The following is a 16,376-nucleotide window of genomic DNA, read 5'->3' on the forward strand; positions in this document are numbered from 1 at the left end:
TCTGAATATCTGCATACGACTATCTCTACTTGTTAAATTCACTCTAGTTTTTTTTTTAAGTTGAAAATTTGGGAAAGCAATAATTACCAATAACATTTATGTCATATTACTTTACTAGGAACGTAAAGTGGGAACTGTCAAGTACATTTCTGAAGAAGACCTGAAAGTTGAGCTAAACTGAAAAAGCAGATGGTGTTTTTTTCCCCAACTAACTACAAGAAGTTGGTCATAAGATGGCACAGTCAATTGAGTTACATTTTTAACTTTTCCTTGTTCTCAGTTTTACATTCACATCCATGTAGTTTACACGTGTATCCTTTGGTTGTACTCCTAAGACGTTCACTGGGGGCTTTGAGGATTTTCAACACATGAATTAGGTCATAGTTGTCTCTGATCAAGGCTAAAACAGCTCAATAACCAGTCTAAATTTTTTCATCATTGGCTTTAGGGATTATCTACTAAAGAATCATATTAAACATTTTGTTGTTTTATTTTTCTCTATTCTCTGACGAAGGCAGTTTTTATGCAGGCTTAATAATACTGTAAACCAAACCTGTGTGCACCTACTGTATTAACCACACAAAAAGTGAAATTTTGAATGCTTCTCAATCTTGTGCATGAATAAGATTGTATACATGTATATGTGCACTTCAGAATACAGTACTGTACATCAAAAGAATACTGAAGGTTTTTAAGCAAACTTTTCCCCTTTGTAGTTCTTTAATTGTCTCCCAATGGTCTCCTTTCCACAGAATCTAAAAAAGAAATTCCAAGAAACATATCTTGATAAGATGTAAGTGTCATGGTTTTTGGAGTAGTGTCTTAGCAGTATTATACCATTTCTAAAAGCCAAGTATATTGATAGAAGGAGTTTAAATTTCATAGTGTACACAAAATTCCAATCATATTTGTAAAAAAATTAGAATCTTCTTCATTTTGCATAAATGCAAAATGTTAACATGTAATTGATATGCATCTTAAGTAAATCCACAAAGCTTTTTGTAGTAGGATTTTGTAGTGTATTTTTTTTGGTGTGCATAGGTTCAAGTTTTATAAAATTAGAAGTGGGAAAACTAACCATGGATTTAATTTTATGTGGTGATGTCAGACGTTTGTGTGTTTAGTCCAACTGTAGTTACAATGCTGATTCAAAACCTTGTACATGAATTGTCATGCTGTGTAATTATGTAGCTGTTTTCTTAAAAAAAGAAGAAATCTAATATAAAAGCACATTAAAGATTTAAAAGTTCTGAAATGGATTTCTAGAGTGAGTTAAGGAATATTCTATACTGTATTCACCATACAGTAGATCTGTCATGTATTGTCCTGTATAAAAACAGCAATGCACCTGTTAATTATCATCTCCAGCTGGTAAGTTAAATGGAGATCTGTTTTCTGTGTAACCTTTGACCCACACACTTTACATTACGCACTTCAAGCCTTGTGCTGGAGTTAATGGAACAGACTTTAATGAGCCACAGTGTATGCCCTCTGTGGGCTAAACGAATTGGACTCCAGACTTTTATCTAGAGCTATCTTCCCTTGATGTAAATTGAAAAGATCACAGCTCTGAGGAAAAGACCTATACTGGAAAGGCCTTTCTGCATAGATTATAAATATCATAACTCAATGATTTTTCTACAATACTATAGTTATAATTGGACCCAATGGGGGTCTCTCTCTTTGATCAGATCATAGCTACTGTGACTTTACACTAAAAAATGTCACTGCCAAATAGGTTTATCACCTGTAGAGCTAAGCTTCTCTGTGATGCTTCGTTCAGTTCTCGTTAGCATTATCAGAAATATAATAGTTAATTAGTTTGACAGTTCAATTTCCATTATTGCATACAAGACAAATTGTATATGCCACCATCAAAATAGAGGTATTAATCTAAATTTGTCTGTAATACAATTGGCAGTGATTATTAAAAAGTGCAATTTAGAAGTTTATCCTATAAAAAATATAAAAACAATATATGCTGATGATTTTAACAGTAAAAACAATGGTTAAAGGAGCTTATCATTAATTTGTTTTTCAGGAAAGGTAGAATGTAATAAATCTAGAATATTTATTTTTATCCTTTGGTGTTTGCTCAAAAATTAATACTTGAATTGTATGAATTAGTAATTATTTTGCATATTCTTAAATCAGTCTGATCTAATGTACAGTAGATGTGTTCCATGTGTTATTTTAACATTGCTTGATTTTTATGCTTTTGAGAAATTAGTGAACAGCATAGAAAACAAATGGCTGCATTTAATAGACTTTAATTTCTGTAAGGCTGCCTAGCATAGATACAGTAGGTTCCCTGCATCAGTTCACTGCTACTCCATATTTTGATTGTTTATTGTGCCATACATAACATGGTTCATATTAATAATGACATAACATTTATATTTAAATAGCAAAAACAAAACAATGATAATTCATCAGGCTGAATAATATCATTTGATCTTAAAATGTCAGTGTCTGTTGTTTGTTGCACCATGTATGTTATACTGTATATATAGCTTGAAACCTACTAAATATACGTGTGGAAAATGGTACTATAAACATGTTCACTGTAGATTTTTAGAAGACGCACTGAACTGACTACAGAGTCTTTGACCTAATAAATTTCACAGGTAATTAATTTTTTAGGCTTAGTTGATTTTTATTTTTAATTATTTTAGGAACATTACGCAAGAAAACATTAGTGCCTTGTTTTTTTTTTCCTGAAAACGCAAAGAGCCTGATGCTACTCCTGTGATGAATACTAGAAAAAGGTGATAAGGAGGACTTGAGTGTCTCTTAAGAAATGGGTCCCTCATGGATCTACAGGGTACATCTTTTATCAACCCACAGCAAGTTGGCACATGCTCTGCTCCTGCAGCAAACCTGTCGAAAAATGGCCAACAAATCAGAGAGAAAATAATTAAAGCTTATTTATGTCAAGAGGCCTTGAGAGAGTGCACAAAGCACTCTGCATTAGTGCTTCACATTCACCCCCCTGCCTTCTTCTCAATTAACAGACCAGCAGGTGCTCTCCACAGCACAACAGATAAGCTATCAGGAAGAAGGGAGGCTTTTTTGGCTGACCTGCAAATGTGACGGTTCACACCCCGATCGAGTTTGTGTCTCTCTCTACCAATTTCAGAGGTGTTAATTTAACTTTTCCTCTCGGTCACGCAGGTCTCCTCACTCAAAAGTAAGTTGAAGAAGCAGTCCACAGCAACAGGCAGCGGAGTTGCCAGGGCCTTCCTGAGGACTCAGGCCGCGCTGTTCGGATCCTACAGAGATGCCTTGAGATACAAACCTGTAAGATTTCATTTAGCAGCCACTTCGGCTGAAAAAAAATAAAATTACAATTCCAAGTTAATTAATGGATTACAGCAATTGCGGTGTGCAGACACAGGTGTAAATGCTTTAGTGGTGAAATACCCACTGGGCAGAATGGAGATTCACACATGCTCTGCAGAGAGAAAATTGCACTTCTTTGTAATGTCCCATTAATAGGGATTTAGTATTTTTAGTAATATTACTGGTAGCATTAGCATTAATAGTATTATTACCTTTTTATTAGCAACATATGAAGTAAACGGACAAATTTATATATTTTTACAAATGCACCACTTTATTCATCCATTGAATAATCATTTTTTGAGTACAGCCATCAATGATAACCTTTCTGCTAATGAGCTGATTTGATTTCTTGTGCAGCAATTGCTGCCTGAGACAAACCATTATTAAGTCAAAATGAACTCAATGTGCATTGTGTCTTCAAAACAGAATGTTGGAAAGCCAGTGAATAATGGACAGTTATTCCGAAAATGGGTAAAACTACTAGTGAACTCAGGTGATCCAAAGCCTTTGAACATTAGAAAACTGACAAGCCACACAGTACTATGCTGTTTTTTTTTCGGTTTTCCATTTTTATTAACTTTTTGAAAGGTTCTAGTAAACTGCTTTACAGTTCATTCTCAGTGTAACATAGTATATTTGGCAAAGCCTCTGTTTCAGCTTTAGAAAATAATTGGACTGCGTAGGCTAGGAGAATCGGAAACCATAATTTATGCATCTACATAATCTGTAAACACTAACTGTCTTTGTTTCTAAATTATTGTGTCAATTATTGTTTCAAAATGAATAGAAGAATATATATATAGCTTCATGGCTTTATTTAACTTTTAACTGCAACAATTATCTTACACTTACCATTTAGATTTCCAATAACTCACTAAAACTGCATTTCTTTTTTAGAACAATTTTAATAGCCTTATGAATGGTGGTGTGGATACTGAAGTTATATTTTTTCTGTCCTCGATATATTCAATTTGGACTGCAGACTTTGAAATCCTGTTTTTTTGTAGTGCATTCAGAGCACCTTTTAAGATGAATATTTAATGTTTTATTTGTCCTCAATCTAAACTGAGCAGAAAAAAATGGAAAGTGGAAAGTGGTGAGATGATAGTACCAATGAATCAAGAAAAATGTATTAATATAAAGTATAGAAAGTTTTAGTATTGCTTTGTTTGAATTCCCAAACTTATTTTTTGTTGTAAAGAATCATTTGAATTTAGACAGTGATTGCAGCTTGTGTTGCTTCTCACTGTAGCACATTAACCCTTGTGGAGGAACAAGTTAGACTTAATTCCACTTTTCCAAAAGTAAAATGAACACTATTTTTCATCCGTTAAATCTTCTTGGCTGTGAAGACCACTACTTTACACAGAGTACTGGATTGTTTGCACTCATGTTATTTACCTTTATATATCTTTATAGAACATACTGTGAACATGCATGTTTTTTTTTCCCTTTACTGAACACACATTCTTCTTTCTCTAAATCCATCTTTTATTAAGGAATTATTTATTGTCATTTTTTAGTTTTTAAAGAAGAGATCTCCGTATTATTATTTAATAATGGTATACATTGCAAAACAATGTATATTTAGTGCATTCTTTAAAGCCTTTTTAAGGTCCTTTTTAACTTTTTCATGTATGAAATAGGATACATGTAAAATTTGGCTCTTATGTTACAGAGAAGTGGTATTGGTATGATACCTTTCACATTTCTTTGCTTACTTTCATACTTGGAAATCTTCTTAAGCTAATACTGACATGGACTTGCTCAGCTGTATGTGGAATCTCGGTATTTTCTGAAATCCTCAAACCTCAAACATACAAAACAGGGTATCCCCTGGAGAGAAATAGAAACTGTATTGCCACCCTGCTGCTTCAATATATCAAAAGAAATACATTTTCATTGAGTGTTTAATCAAAAATTCATTTTCCAGTGCAAAGCTACGTGATTAGAAAGGATATACAGCTTAGTATGCTTCGTTCTACCAGTGGTGTCTAATTTTACCCTTTCTCTCAGTTTCTGAAACTAAATTATTATTTATTATAAATAATTAGTGAAAAAAGAGTGGCTGGGATATGGTACAAAATGAACAAACTGCTGATGTTGCCAGATCATCTTTGTAAAATATATGGAGATTTAGCACAGGCCATCATTTAGTGCTTAGTAATTCGAGAACCTCAGCTTTCTAAACTGTACCTGCAAAAAGGAAGGTTTTTCATAATCCCCCGCTTGCAGAATTTTTTCTAGCTCCCCTTGGACTACACTTGAAAGTTTTATTTTGAAAACTCTCTAATATATATATAAAAAACAGCACATGCTTTATTGTAGGTTTTTTATGTAGCTCAGTGTGTTGGCAGGTGTGTTTGAACTAGTTTCTTTGGCTGACATAAATACCTACACAGTGAATCCAGTTTATGTTTTGACGGAATTTTTAGTTATACAGTAAAATCTGCAGAGGCCAATATTATTACACAGGAATAATAATTATTTGAAGTAATATAAATGCGAATTATATTTTATTAGATACGATGTATATCCTCACTGGCTCTCGCATTTCTTTTTCTTAATGTTTTGACCATTGAATCTGTGTGAATCTTTTTTATTTTTTCATTATGGTATGATGGTACAGTATGTACAGTACTGTCTTACAGTAAACCAAATTAGATTTTAGTAATGGCTCCTCTCTTGCACCTGCCTGTAAAGTCATCGGTTAACATTGTAACTTTTAACACATAAAAGACCAGGTATAATCTCTTTATTGTATCATTAATTCTTAGCTTGAAAGCTCAGTTTTGTTCTAAAGTTGAAAAAAAATGAAAATACTTCTCTGTAACAAGAGTTCTGATAGCAAATTTGTTTCCTGTTGCTCATTAGTAGCACTGAATGTGATCTCTGACTGCAGAGCTCATTACTGGCACCATTGCCAGTTATATCGCCTGTGTATGTGAGACAAAGATTTACTCCTAAATAAGAAGATTACAGGAATAACACTGTCTAGGGAGATATATTTTCATTGGTAAATAATATTTTAATTCCACTATGAGTCCTTGGTTCTACAGTGTTCTTTTTCAGGACAAAAATAATTTTTAAAATTCCTAAAAAAATGGGCTATATTTTGAACAACATTAAATCATTGTCTTTGCATATATGCCTATGATGGTACTACAGTTAGCAAGACTGAATGATTCAAAACTGCCTGGAATATGTGACGTTTGAATACAATAAAAACTGAAGTACAAAGACAGGTGGCAAAACAAAAAAAAGTGTTTTTAAAAGAATAATGACACTGCAGTGTACTGCATGACAAGAATCATTATTAGCCAAATCTCTATCATATGTCACTTTTGTTTTGTTCCTCATTAGGGAGAGCCAGTCACCTTTTGTGAAGAAAGTTTTGTAAATCACCGGTCTAGCGCAATGAGAAGTTTCCTGGAAATGGCTGTAAACCTTCAACTTTTCAAACAGGTAAAGATTTTGTGCAGTAGAAAATACACATTTTTTGGATCAGAAATAGAATTATATGATTGTGTGACTGTTTAACCCTTTGAAAACCAATTCATGTTTTTTTTTGGCCAACAAAGTGATTTGTATGTTGGGGAAAAAAAACTCCTCCTCTTTTGTTCTCTTTGAAGCAGGACAACTAAAACATTTATTTTTTAATTCCTTTTTTATCTGCATGAAACCCTAAAAAATGAATCCATTAAAGTGTGTTAGTGGAATACTTTACACTTTTCAATCTTTATATGGTTGAAGGAGGCATACAGTTTTATAGATTGTTTTATTCCGTACTAGAAGCTTCGTTGTTTTTTATGAAATTTTGTATTTCCGAATACTTTGCTTAGAAATAATTTTGCTGGACATGTCCTTGACAGTTCCTAGTCTCATTACTGTGTCAGATGAGTTAAAAAGGTAATATGATAAACTGAATGTTCCATATAATATACAGAGTTTCTAATACTCCTAGAGTGAGCGGCAAAGTAAATTAGAAGGTAATGACATAAAAGCCAAAAGGAACTATCTTAACCATTAATTAAAATGAATCCCTGTTATGTTGTACTGTTCTTAAGCCAGTACCTACAGAAAATGTTACCATCAGCAATTGCTTTTCATTAAGAAATGTAAACTGTTAATACTAGTACTTGGCAAGCCTGCCTTCATGAATTTATTTTTTATCGACAGTTAAAGTTTAGTGCCTTGGTTAGCCTCAGATAATTTTTTTTCACAGAAGGATGAGAATAACAATTAATCAAGCCTTTGTTTCTGACGTGAAAGAAATTCATAACCTTCCTAGAAAAGATAGTGACAAACAGTTCAAAGACTTATTTTCAGCTCTGCAGTAGCTTTGGGTGCCTTTATCTTCTCCTAACCTCAGTGAAAAAGTCCAGTGATGTTCATTGCTCTGACCATGAACTACAGTACATCCATTTAGAAATAAGCCTGTTCCAGATAAATCCTACCTGCCAAGAGAAAGCAAAAAATGTGTCACTGAAAATCTGCTTTCTTTCATTTTTATCCATTTTGCTGTTGCTGGTGCATGCTTTTTCTCCAATAAGGTTTGATTCATTTCAGTTTCTCCACAACACTTACAAGAATCACTTGCTGGCAGAGCTTGCTGTGTTTTTATTTTTTTTTGCTGTGTATGACACTTCCCATCCCTGAACTAATAGTGTGAGATCACAGTGTATATTAATATTGAGAAATATGTCTTCTCTTTAAGCGTGTTGCCTGTTTTTATTATTGTTTTCAAAAGCCATAAAGATATACAATCTTTTAAAATTTTGTAATCCTTTTTAAAAGGTATATATGTAAAATCACAGTGTTGTGTGATGCGCTAAGATGTGTGTAAAGAACCTTTATTGTTGTTTTTTTAGTAAACCAAGAAAGAAAACTCTTTGCTTCATTTCTCCACAGAATCGTTACTGTTGATTTTTAACAGCCTTGGGGGAGTCTTTTTGCTTTTTTTGACTTTGCTTTTCTATGCAAAATGTATGTGGATCATGTTTTATTGGGATAATACAGGAGATATTATGATGTTATTTGATAGCTGACATGCAGATAAGTGAAGCACTAGTGAGGTGAGCATTTTAGGGTCATCATTAATATAAATTGGGATGCACATGACATTGTGTACATTAAATCTGATTGCTCTGATTAGAGGGAGTATTACGTAATTACGTTACATTATATTTTTACACCCAGAATAGAACCAAGGATTCCAGAATTAGATCCAGTGCAAGAAATGTTATATTAATCTAGCATGCCACCAGAATGTTTGTTTTGTTGTGTGGATGAAGTAACACAATGCAACACCAAAATTTCATGCCTGTGTAATACACAAATATTGTGCTTTAAGGCTCTAAAATGTTTTAGGCTCTAAAACATTTCTGAAAATGTTGCCTTTTTAGGTTGAGTAATTTCAAAACATGAAATACATCTCCTGCTCTCAACTGTGATTATTTTTTGCTTATTTGTCTCTTTGAAATCTGAACATTAAAACTGGTAATCACAGTATGATTTATTGAATGTTTTATCCCTTCTGTGTGACAAAGGAGGAAATTAAATTTCCCGACACTAGACATGCTACATGCTGGCCTGTAATGTTAATCGACCAGCTGTTCTTAATTTTAAGATTCTTCACTCTTTTTAAGTTGTGAAGATGTCTGGAACAGGTAGGATTAAAAAATATTTTGTCGTTTACCTTTAATGTGACCTGCACTTTGATTTATATCTATAGTTCATTGAAGGCAGACTAGCAAAATTGAACGCAGGAAGGGGCTTCACAGATATCTTTGAGGAGGAAATCACGGAAGGTGGTTTTTGTGGAAGTAAGTAGCACTATTTATGTTCTTTGTGTAACACGGATTATTCTCCATACTAGCAATGCTTTTATAAATATCACTTTTTCATTTTCATTGAAATATTACTTTCTGCATTTCACAAATTGTTTAACAATTTGTCTTTTTTAGATAAATATGTGGTCCTAAATCTCTTCAACCAGAAATTTAGGAACCCAGGAACTTTGTCAGTATATTTTATTCATTAAGAATGCACCAAAAGAAACATTTTAATTGTCTTTATGTTTATTACCTCTTCATGTGTAGGCATCAATTTCCCTTCTGTTTTAATGATAAATCACTTTTTGGTTAAATTGCAATAAAAGTGTCAGCAATCACAAGAATGCATTCATTAGCAACAGGTACAAAACGAGTACTATCAATATTAACATACAAATGTTTTTAAATATATTATCATTCTTACATATATACTTCTAATTTTAGGCAACTCTAGGTCTTATCAACAATGGATGCAAACAGTTAAGGTAAGGACAACTTGAGATAAAAACAGTTATTACCTGATTTATAACTTTTTTTAAAAAAAGCAACAGAGTAAACATGAAAGGGTTTTTACTTTTTTACATTTTTGGTTTCAGATATTCCTGCTTTTCACTAATCTTTATGTACAGTTTTGTTAAACAAGTCAAGAATGTTGTGGGTTCCACAATCATATTACATTCCTCATCTACATACGCAAGAGTATATGTGTGATGCAGGTAGTATCTTATCAGTCCCCAGTGAAATAGTCCCAGCACAATTCTCCTTGAATAACCATATCCTAACTAAAATGAAGTGGTTTACTAGTTCATTTAAAAAAGATCACATTCCTCTTTGGTGAGTAGAGCATTTTTGTATTGAAATGCCCCCTGTATTGGAGTGTTTGGTGAAGTAAATGTGTGTTACACTTTGTTAAAGAATCTATTGGTGTTCACCTGTCTTTATAGTATTGCAAAAGTAATTAATCCATCATATTATTTCACACTTGCATCATAGGAGAACAAATACAAATAGTTGTATAAAAACAATAGAAGCACATTCTAAAAAAGTGTTAACGCAGTTATAGGTTTCCAGACAGCAATGATTTGATGTGGCAGCTGGTCTTCCAGGATTCTAAATTGTTCTGGCAGGAAACACATCATTGCTCAGTATCCACCAGCTCGTAGTCTTTCGTTAAACTTGAGAGGGATCAGAACACATACGTATATTAAAGTTCAAATCTGTTGAGTGCAAATGGCCTTCTTCCTTTTTTTAAACTGTTTGGCATCAAGACATTAAGTGCAAAATGCTCTGCAGTTCTGAATCATTTACCTTTGACAGAGTGGACTTGTGTCATGGGATGAGCATGGTTAGCCAGAATTCAGCAAGAGGTGTTTAGCATTCTGGTTTGGAGAACATGTCAATGGAAACCTTGAAGGTGATGAGCCATTGCAGATCTGACACCTAGCAGGCACTCGGATTATCCCAGAAACAAAAGTATTGTGTGTATATATTAACAGACTTATAAACTATAAATTCTGACTACAGTGCAGTAGATCATATAACTACGCTTATCTAATTCTTTACATTCTGTGAATTTCTCAACTTGCTTTAAATATATTCTGATAGACCACTCCTATTACACTGAAGTTATACACTACATGTACTGTAAATGTAGTGCAGGTCTTTCATATACAGTAATTACATATCCTAAATAGAGGATAGAAAATAGAATTAGAGAGAAATACATACTGTATTGCTTGTTGTGATGCAATTTAGTTCGCAGAGAAAGAGAAATATCCTCATGATCTTTTATCTAAAGTTTTCATTTTTGTTTATATTTTTTCTGCTAATTCTGAAAAATTTCACCTCACTTTTCACCTACTGTATATTTATGGGAACAAAAAATTAGACTAAAAAACTACACAAAATCTCAAATATTTTATATTTCTTTTCACCAGACCTCCGCAATATGGTTTTTAGCAGTGTGCTTCCTTTTCTTATTTGTATGTCTGGAGAAGGGGAATCAATATCTTTTAATTTATCATTGATGGTTCTGTTTTGTCCAGAAATACCCTTATATTATCTTTGTGTTTTATTGGTATCAATTATCTGAAGACATATTAGTAAAATAGGCTAATATTATTAGTGCTTACTGAAAAGCAGTTGATTCTTTTCTCATAGCTGTCTTTTTTACCCCCAGTAACTAAACCTGACCTGTAACATGAAGATACAAGGTGTTAATAGCTGGTAGTGTACTATTTGTAAAGCATTTTTATATGAATATATAATATTATTATATGTCCAATTAATGTCATTTCTTATAATAAATAAGCCTGCACTTTCCAAGTTTTGTTGTGAAAAAGCCATATAAATATTGCATTTGATGTACATTTATTCTTTTCTTCATAGAAAGGTGGTGCTTTTATTAACACTGCAGTAAACAAAGCAAGTCCAGCAATGAAAACTGCCTATAAATTTGTAAGTTTTTTTGTCTATTTTTGTTTTATACCAAATTATACCATTTTATACCAAAATATTGAGTAATTATTTTGTTGCAGATTTTTTAATGAAGCTTTGTTTCATTCTGTATATGTTTAAAGTATGTTTACTGTAGGTTATATGCTGGTAATATTAATTGTATCCTTCCTTGCTTAGGCAAAATGATGCAGGGAGTATTGATCGCTGGAAACTATTTTATTGGAAACATTATGAATGCTCAATCTTTTTGACAGTTCAGTATTTGCAATTTAATTGTGATCTACTCATTCAATTCCATAGGCCAAAAGAAATGCCAAGCAAGGAATAAAGGAGGTGAAGAGCATGTTAAAACAAAAGGTAAACCACTGAAATAACTTGAAGTTTGTAACAGAATTACAGGAGAAAGGGCTAGACAGCCTTTTCCCCTTGTATATCCTTCCCTACACCTCAGCCTTACCTCTGTAGCAACTCTTTGGCTTATAGAGCCTGACCACTTGGGGTTTCGATGACCTCATATGATCTGACTGTTGTTCCCACAGACATATGTATACAGTAGGTTAAACCAAATCTATCTCAAATTGCTCACACACTAAAATCCTTGATTCTGAGATCAGCCCGAAAGCTATTGAAATTCTGTGATGCTCCCTGCCATATGCGTGTACTTCTACATGGAGTATGTGATTCTCCAGAATCTCATACGATCAGTGTTTTAATCGGTTTTGAAATCTACTTAGTGCTTTGTTCAGTATAATACATTTTTAAAAACGAACCCTCTAGCTATAGCCTGTCATGTCATACAGGCAGTGAAAGGGCCCTTTATTGTTTGCATATTTTATCAATGAGCCACTGATTTCTTCAAAGTTATTGTAACGAGATGTATGTTTGCATGAGAGTGATTGCTTTGATGGTGCAATCCGAACTTGTCCTGTCAAGCTGAGAACTTGGATATGGTGCACATAAGAGCAGGCTTTCACTACTAATAGTGGTATATTAGTTGTAGATGTCTGTTTTCATTTATTAATTTCTCCCTTGTTAATCCTGTAAAAGTGGTGTACGCATTGCATGAAATGAGAATACAAAGAATGTATACAGTGTTTATATACAGTATATCAAAAATAGCCCATAGTAATTCAATATGCAAGTGCAACCTGGGTAACTTAATTACTCCATACTATACAGAAACTTCAATTTGAGCCTTGAAAGCTTTTAAAACTGTCAATTCCAGTGACAAGAAGTTGTGAATTGCTGAAAATTTTACAATGTTTTCTTTGCAGGAGGCTGATGAAGGAGATCTAGCTCCTTGTTCAGGGTCTCCAACTAGTACTAAAAGTCTATCACCAAAAAGAGTCAGGAAGCGAAAGGTAAGTAAAAAAAGACACAAAGAAATTAATTATACTATAGAGCAGAAGAGCCATAATTGAAAAGGAATTTGGCCCCTTATGCTCACTTGATTGTTTTTTTTTGTCTCTTTACTGGTTGTACTGGGAACAGAATTCCCAAGTACGAAAGACACTTGAATGGCCTGTTGAAAGTAGGCAGTTTTGAGTGCCTTATCGGGCCTAACCTGTACATCTTTGGAGGTTAGGAGGAAACAAAAACACCGGGCAAAAGCCCACATGAATGTAGAGATCACAAAATTCCATACACATACAAACACAATACCTGTTTTATTGTTTACCAGTGTTAAGAAACTCAGGGTTTTCATTCTCCTCTTTCCCTGTGGGGATTGATTCCTTCAGCTCTTCCTAAACACATTCTAAGACTCTCCTGAAAAGAGCTTGATTGTTTGAAGTCTCTTCTGTGGAACAGCATGGCATTCTATAATGAGACACCAACATCCAGGACACCATTAGTTTGAGGAACTGTTCTTTTGAGGTGTTGGTCCTGACTGGGGGACCAAGAAGCACTACATAGATAGTTTGACTTGGGACAGAAAAAAAATAACACATGAATCAGTGATTCTTTTGCTTACTGATTTTGTGAAGATGATGACAATGACTTTAAAATAATTGAAGAGAAGAATCTTGAACTTATTTTCCTTTTAAGTATATACTGAACATTACAAAATATTTTTATTGGAAGTGCATTTTTTTATAGAAGGAATGACTGCCTGTCGCATTTTAATTAAATTCAGGCAACGTCTTTTCGGCAATGTTGGTTAGCTTGTATTTGAGACTTTGGTAGATCCATATTTAAGATGATGATGATGGTGGTGCATGGAGATTAACTATACCGCAGTCATTAGATACATGTACAATACTTTAACTTGTTTCTTATTTATTGAAAATGCACTGCAATGAAATTAGAACCTTACATTTACTATTAGGAAAAAAAACTACATGCAGTGTTATATTTTTATTCAAGAAAGAAAAAATCCACATTTGATGGAGAATGTCTGATTCACAAATTTGCATTATGTTTCATATATTGAGACAGATCTGCTTATTCCATTGTCTTCCTGAAGGTGAAGGATTTTAAAAAAAGCTGTTTACTTTCTCCGTTTACAGGAAAACAAGAATGTAGATTCATATAGTTAATGTAAACATCTGTGGAAAAGAATGTATATATTCATATCATTTATAACATGACTGATAAAGCGATGGAGTCAGCATCTTGTTTTCCTCATTAAAATAGTCTGAAGCAAAGATTTAAACCTACATTGACTTTCAAGCAAGAGAGGCTGGAGATTAGGGATTTGTCCACGAAGCACGCTCCGTCAGTAATGGGCCTATCTCTTAGTGCTGCTCAAAGCAGCATGTCCTTTCCAACGGCACCTTAGTTGTCACACTCCTTGCAGAGCCGGGAAGCAGAACACTGTGATTGCTCACCAAGAACTTATGCGCTCACTGATTTCCATAAATGATTCAGGCTCTCAGCTCCCAGAACATCGATATCTGTGAAAGCCTTGGGAACCTGAGCTGTTAGCATTGATTTTTCACTCCAAGGTGAATTCTGAGGACCTAAAGGATGCTGACATTGATTTAGTACTCAGTGGTCAGATTTTCATCATTGGGACCTCATTGCCTGGATGGACATTGTGTAAATAGCTATATTGTCAAAATGCAAAATTGCACATAAGTGACATGCAGAATACCTAAAGTACCCGGCCAAAAGCTAATGATGTACAGAAGCAGTGAAAAGGGCGATTTTACAGCTCATTTTTTTTCTTAAGAATTGCTCACATACTGTAGTGAATATCTTCAAACTCCTATCAGAAAGGCATCTGCTTTGAAGTTTTGCAATAGGTTAAACAATACCATGAAACTGCTAGATTTGTGTAAAAAAAATGTATTACAATTAAAGCAATATTTATTTTTAGAGGTTTTAGCTGACAGCTTGACATTTTTTTCTCCATAAGTGCCCCTGCTCCTTATTATACAAAGCTTTGAAAGATCTTTATTCTGGGATCTAAGAGAGCACAGACCAGAAGGGCTGGTTCTCTTTCCATTTTCTTTTCTCTGGTTGGGCAGTGTGTGTTGGAACACCTTTGACCCGACCAAATCTGCTGTTTTGGGGAAGATTAAACTATGAGCATGAATAGCCTGGAGTATGAATATGCCTCTGTAAGAGTCTTTATGAATCAGAATGGATTTGTTACATTGCCCTTGCAGATTAGCTTTATAGCATTCCCCTGATCCCAGTCTTACTGAACACTTGACTTTGATCCTTATTGTTGTTTACTTACAATTTATAATGCTGACAGAGGAACACCCCTGCATGATCATAGTCTGAGAACTTTGAAAACATGGACATGAGGGTAGAAAGGGACAATGTTTCAAAGGAAAGGAGAATTAGAATGTGCACTCTCCATTGTATTTGATGACTGACCTTGCAAGCCCTATGACTGGTTTGCATGTTTCCCATTGCCCATGCTGTGGGTAATGTCCAGTGGATGTTATGGAGACTTGCGAACGTGCCACTGCATTTACACCTGATTGTTGCATTTCAGATCCACACTTCTCTTCACAACACAGTTGAGGCTGTGTGTATCTGTAATGTGCATGAATTATGGTCTTATGGATTATTGCCCTTGAGATTCTTGTGAACCTGGGGTGCCACTTTGTTGTATGAGCACAAGTGCAGTGTGTTGGAGGAGTCCTGGAAGATGCTAAAATTTCCATTTAGAAAAATATGTGCTCCTTTTGAATGCCCTTCGGTTCAAACCTCCTGTTTGTGGCATGGTTATCAGACTGAGATTTCCTTGTATCTGTCTCTATAACTACCTGGCTTGAGCACATATAAATACTTCATGAAATGATTTAAATCTCAGTGTTTGTCAGTTTACTTTTGTTAAATGTCAGTATGTTTTTGTTAAAAAGTGAAAATTATTCAAAACAAAGGATTTTTATATATGTTCACTAGAATTCCAAGATATTTAATTAAACAAAATAGCCCAAAACTGTTTACAGTACCTCTGCTAAAATGGGAAAAAATTGGAATTTAGAAATTTGGATAAAAACAAATTTTCTTTCCATATAACTATCATTTTTTATTTTATTTTTATCATTGCTAAGCTAACTAAAAGTTGCAGAAATATCCAGTTAAATGTAGTTGTTGCAACTACATGAATCACATTTAATTGATTCAAAATTAAATACCTGACCCACCTGCAAAAATTCAACAGGAGTGTAGTTGTGGTATTTTATTTCATGAGGTGGCCCACTGCTAGAATTCATATTAGCTGTTCAATTTTTTTTTTTTATTAGAGTTTAAAGAAAATTTAGAATAGCCTCAAGTTAT

At 33.8% G+C, this 16,376-nt stretch overlaps 1 protein-coding gene across 2 annotated transcripts in view; it reads left to right on the forward strand.

Annotated features, from left to right (window-relative positions):
* dennd1b (DENN/MADD domain containing 1B) overlaps positions 1 to 16,376 on the forward strand; it is a 96,910-nt gene that overhangs the window by 66,313 nt on the left and 14,221 nt on the right. For both annotated transcript variants that reach the window (XM_015355631.2, XM_015355632.2), the window contains 7 exons: positions 3,175 to 3,300; positions 6,709 to 6,810; positions 9,080 to 9,170; positions 9,624 to 9,664; positions 11,568 to 11,636; positions 11,937 to 11,993; positions 12,911 to 12,997. In XM_015355631.2, the coding sequence (XP_015211117.1) occupies positions 3,175 to 3,300; positions 6,709 to 6,810; positions 9,080 to 9,170; positions 9,624 to 9,664; positions 11,568 to 11,636; positions 11,937 to 11,993; positions 12,911 to 12,997 (573 nt within the window). The remainder of the gene's footprint in view (positions 1 to 3,174; positions 3,301 to 6,708; positions 6,811 to 9,079; positions 9,171 to 9,623; positions 9,665 to 11,567; positions 11,637 to 11,936; positions 11,994 to 12,910; positions 12,998 to 16,376) is intronic.

This window comes from Lepisosteus oculatus, chromosome 9 (assembly GCF_040954835.1).
Source record: "Lepisosteus oculatus isolate fLepOcu1 chromosome 9, fLepOcu1.hap2, whole genome shotgun sequence".
NCBI classification, from domain to species: Eukaryota; Metazoa; Chordata; class Actinopteri; order Semionotiformes; family Lepisosteidae; genus Lepisosteus; species Lepisosteus oculatus.